Below are 4,649 nucleotides of genomic sequence, written 5' to 3'. Positions count from 1 at the left end.
CCCCCACTGCCCGACCGGAGAGAGAACTGCCAGCGGCTGCCGGGCGGGAGGCGGCCTGGGGCCTATGAGGGGCGGGGGCTGTTCCCGCCCTTGCTGGAGCAGGACCGGGCCGAGCCTCGCGCCCGCCGAGCCGGAGCCGGAGGCTGCGCCTGCCCGGGCGGGGGGCAGCCCCGCCAGCAGCGGGGTCACCGCCCACCCGTGACACGTGTCCCGCGGGGCGGGGGGGGCCCTAGGGGACCCGCCCACCCCGAGCCATAGGGGCAGCGCTGCAGTTTGGTTTCAGGGAGCAAGAGCCCAGCGCCTCCTGCCACCCCTGACAGGGCAGGAGACGGGCAGGTCTCCCCGCAGGCTGCAGTCGCACATTGCAGTAGCGCATTAGTTTTAACGAGCCTCATCCGCGTGGCCGCCTGGCCTCTGGAACCATGGCTGCAGCCTGAAGGGACTTACACATCTTTAGCACATCGGGCATGTAACTGTCTTGCAATGCGGCTCCACCAGTGCCCTGCAAGTGCCTGTTCTCACTTAGGTGGTGTAAACAAGAAGCAGGCAGCGTTCTCGGCTGCAAATGTAATCAGGGTCACCAGATGTCCCGATTTTTGGGTCTTTTTCTTATATAGGCTCTTATTATCCCTCACCCCCGTCCCGATTTTTCACATTTGCTGTCTGGTCACCCTAAATGTAACCAAAGTTGTTTGTCTGAGCGATTGGCTGAACAAGAAGTAGGACTGTGTGGACTTGTAGGAACTAAAGTTTTACATTGTTTTGTTTTTGAGTGCAGTTACGTGACACAAAAAAAATCTACATTTGTAAATTGCACTTTCATGATAAAGAGATTGCACTTCAGTACCTGCAGGAGGTGAATTGAAAAATACAATTTTTAAAATCATTTTTACAGTGCAAATATTTGTAATAAAAATAAAGAGCACTGTACATTTTGTATTCTGTGTTGTCACTGAAATCGATATATTTGAAAATGTAGAAAAACATCCAAAATATTTAATAAATTTCTATGGGTATTCTATTGTTTAACAGTGCAATTAATTTCGATGAAGTTTTTAATCGCAGTTAATTGTTTTTGAGTTAATCACATGAGTTACTGCAATTAATCGACAGCCCTAGTAATGAGTCATTGAATTCCCTGCAGCGTCCCTCCCTCTGACATAAGTATGAGCCCCATTTCAGAGATGGGAAAACCAAGGAACAGAAAGTCAGTGGCAGAGCTAGGAATAGAATAGAGGAATCTTGATACCTCTCCCCAAAATCTATCCTCTTGGGTAAGCTCTATAGTGATATTCCTGAATCCAGTGATTGTTATAGAGAAAGAGCGGAGACCGGTAGAAGAAAAACATGTTTCTCTTTTAATTCTCATTGTATTAACCAGTATGCAAAGGGGAAACAATGCTTTCCTACCCTCGGACAGTGTGACCTGTGTAAGAGCCTGAGACTGTTATAGGGAAAAATAATGGGATGGGAAGGAGGACAGTAGTCAACAGTGATGTTAAGAAAATGGAGCAGCATGGCTCTTCTTATTTCCTCTCTTTTCCTTTCCTTATCCCACCCTTGACTTCACTGTCATCGGAGCGGGCTGAGGGATGTTCTCTGCGGTACAGTTTGTTATCGTACTGCTGAAGTTCGTTGGGTGTCACCAGCTCTTGGCGAGCGTTCCACGACCAGGAGTAGGTGGAGAAAGTGTGGTAGAAGCTGTGGTTCCCTGACTCCAGCCCGATCTGGCCACCGTGCAACCTCCGCCACAGTCTCAGCATCCTGTTCCTCTCCTTGAGCGCCATCCCCTGCTTGTACATTTCAGTGACCCTCTTCACCTATGGAGAAGAGAAGGAGGTTGAAAGAAGCTGCTGAGTGGCATGGAGCCAGATCTTTACCCAAATGGAAACCAGCTACTGCAGAAGTCTGACAGATGGGAGGTGTGAGGTGGTCAAAAAAAATCCTGGATACCCTTTATCATGCACTGACTGCAATTAGATACATAAATTGGTGATATTTACTGGTAACGGAAAGATTAACTGACATTTCTTATTATCCCTTTGGTTTCATACTTCACAGTAATTTCAAGGAATTGCAATATAGATGCTTAGTTAAAATTCTTTCACCAGAAAGTTCATCGTATGGGTTACACCTTGTAATGACACTGGAACTTCAGTGTAACTACAGTCACTGTATTATAAAGGGTTGTACATATACCCCAGTTCCTACAATATTTCTAAGGTCCCCATCCCCTTGCTACTGTATCTAAGTGGTAATAGCTAATGGTATTTGTACTTGCTGGTCCTAACCCTTGCATATGCCTCTGGGAGAGGAGGAATGGTTGCCAGGAGACAATCATGGTGGAACAGGGGTATGGAGAACCAGGAACCCGCTAATTTGTACTGTCTGGGTTACTGATAATCATACATTTCTGTATCACCTTTTGTCTCAAGGGCTTCAAAGCACCACTGAAATGCAGCCACCTCTGGGAGTAGAGGGCAGCAATCAGGCTGAACACTTGCGAACAATTTAAGTGGGCGGGGGGAGTTTTGACCAAGTAGACTGGGTCAGCTCCTCTTACTGTTACAGAAAATAGCAGATGGAATCTTTAATGTCCACGCGGAGCAGCGAGGACCTCAGGGCAAGAGTTTCCAATCTGAGTTACTTAAAATTAAGTCCCTATCAAAGTGGTCTGATTTTCAGAGACGCTGAGCACCTCGCACGCCCAGCAATTTCAGCGGCAGTTGCATTTGCGCACATCGGGTCTGAATTTGTTCCATGTCCTAAGCAGCTTTCTGTTTCAACAAGCAAAATGGAGCAACTCCAGAGAGACACTGCTTACTCTGTCTGGAAGGGGTCAGATTGGCAGCACTGGGAGCTGAAGTCCTTTCTCCATAGTATGGGCAGTGTGGCAATGCAAACGTCCAGATGCTGCCTGTCACTCCTGTCTCAGCCCTGCCTTGAAGGGATGGCTGCCAGGTGAAAGGGTAGCATTAGGTGGCCACGGCCCATCTTTGACTTCCACAAAGGGGAACAGCTGGGATAGATGCTGGTTCGTGTGATGTGGCCCGGTAACCAGGACCAAACCGTTTATAAAGGCCACAAAATAGCCATCTTTTCATCGCTAGCAACCCAAAGTAGTGCCCTGGAGCTGAAAGGGCCCCTATACCCCACTCCGAATGCCGTGAGCCAGCCAGTCCTTGGAAGAAGAGTGTGTTTGACTGGCGAGGAGCTGATGGAGTGTAAAACTGGTTATCTCCTAAAATACCAGAGAGAAGGGAGGGAGGAATTCTTTGGAAGGGGTGGTGGACTTTGTACTCACATCTAGTCGTATCTCACCCAGGTCTTCTATAGTCAAACGGTGCCGCCTCTCCATCAAGTGAGGGCCGAGACTAAGGGAGTTTTTCTTGTCTCTGAAGTAATTGGGAGGTTTGAATGCAGTTGCCTGATTGAAAAAGGCAGAAAAAGAGGCTTTACCAATGGTCCATCGAGACAGGACTCTTGCCTCAGGCAGCGGCTGTGACCTACTGCTTTCAGGGACAACAAAACCCTCTCTAATACACCTGGCCAACTGTTTAGTGTAGCACATTTGGGGAAATCCCTTCCTGCAGCAGTCAGGCTGAAGCATGAGATCTGATTAGCTGGAGCTCAGCAGCAATGCAAGGGTACCAGAGTATATGTACAAGGCAAAATTCTGCTCAGTTACACTGGTGTAAATCCAGACTCACTCCATTGAAGTCAATGGCGTTACTAGTCTAGATTTACACGGCAATATACAAGAGCAGGGTTTGGCCCTATCTACTTTCAGTACTGCCATGCTCCAGGACTGTCCCCAAGAGGAGGAAGCACAGCCTGCTGCTCGGAAAAGATCTTTCAGTGTTGTCACGCACAGCCATGATTTCCCATCTGCTGTCCACATATCTCAGGGTGCGTGTTGTGGAGGACAATAGAGAAAGTAGACATCCTCATTAAGTGTCTTGTGTGGTCTGGGTCACTTGATTATATCTTGAGATTGGGAAGTGAGAGACCAAGGCTGTTTTGTGGGACGGATAGCTCGCTGGCCTCTTCTGCTGCATTCATGGTAGGGTTCATTCCTTTAATCATCCCACCAAGACAACCCATCAGGCTATCATGTTATCATATGTTCTTTATATCTGTGGCAGATGGGAACGTGGGGGGATTCAGCCAGAATCTCCTGCCTCAAAGCTTTTAGGACAGGGATCAAACTCACCCCCTTTTCATCCAGCCTAATATGTTTAAGAGAAATCAAGGCTATTTGCTTCCCTGTAAAAGTGTATCCCTGTCTTACCTGGAATAGTCACCCAGAGGTATTGGGCTTTCTGGGCTGCAAAGGGGAGAGCTATTCTATCCATTATACCTCTGGTGAATGCCAGGAATACAAACCACCAGAATTCCCCACTTGATGTCATCTCTAACATACAGACAGCCACAGTATGCCAGCTGCACAAACTGCAGGTTAAACGGTGCAGCATTCATAGATTCATTTCAAGAACATTTCTGGGAACAATTTTCCAGTGGCCACATTCAGAGATGAGTCTAAAAAGATCTAAAGGGAAGTTAAGTTTGTGTAATTTACACTTCCTTCCGTCACCCTCAACGTGTATATTACATCACCTTAGACAACTCCAGGCTTACGCAGAGTCACA

At 47.7% G+C, this 4,649-nt stretch overlaps 1 protein-coding gene across 4 annotated transcripts in view; it reads right to left on the bottom strand.

The window, feature by feature from the left end:
- Positions 1 to 1,337: 1,337 nt before the first annotated feature.
- Positions 1,338 to 4,649, bottom strand: part of EFCAB3 (EF-hand calcium binding domain 3) — a 69,290-nt gene continuing 65,978 nt past the window's right edge. For 3 of the 4 annotated variants that reach the window (XM_039517036.1, XM_039517037.1, XM_039517038.1), the window contains 2 exons: positions 3,305 to 3,427; positions 1,339 to 1,820 (listed from right to left, as the gene is read on the bottom strand). In XM_039517036.1, coding sequence (XP_039372970.1) covers positions 1,527 to 1,820; positions 3,305 to 3,427 — 417 coding nt within the window. In that variant the 3' untranslated portion in view covers positions 1,339 to 1,526. Of the gene's footprint in view, positions 1,821 to 3,304; positions 3,428 to 4,649 lie in introns of all 4 variants that reach the window. The other variant, XM_039517039.1, reaches the window with a different exon arrangement.

Source organism: Mauremys reevesii, linkage group 27 (genome assembly GCF_016161935.1).
Source record: "Mauremys reevesii isolate NIE-2019 linkage group 27, ASM1616193v1, whole genome shotgun sequence".
NCBI classification, from domain to species: Eukaryota; Metazoa; Chordata; order Testudines; family Geoemydidae; genus Mauremys; species Mauremys reevesii.
The sequence above is the reverse complement of the archived record's forward strand: the minus strand, read 5'-3'. Positions and strand labels throughout refer to the sequence as shown.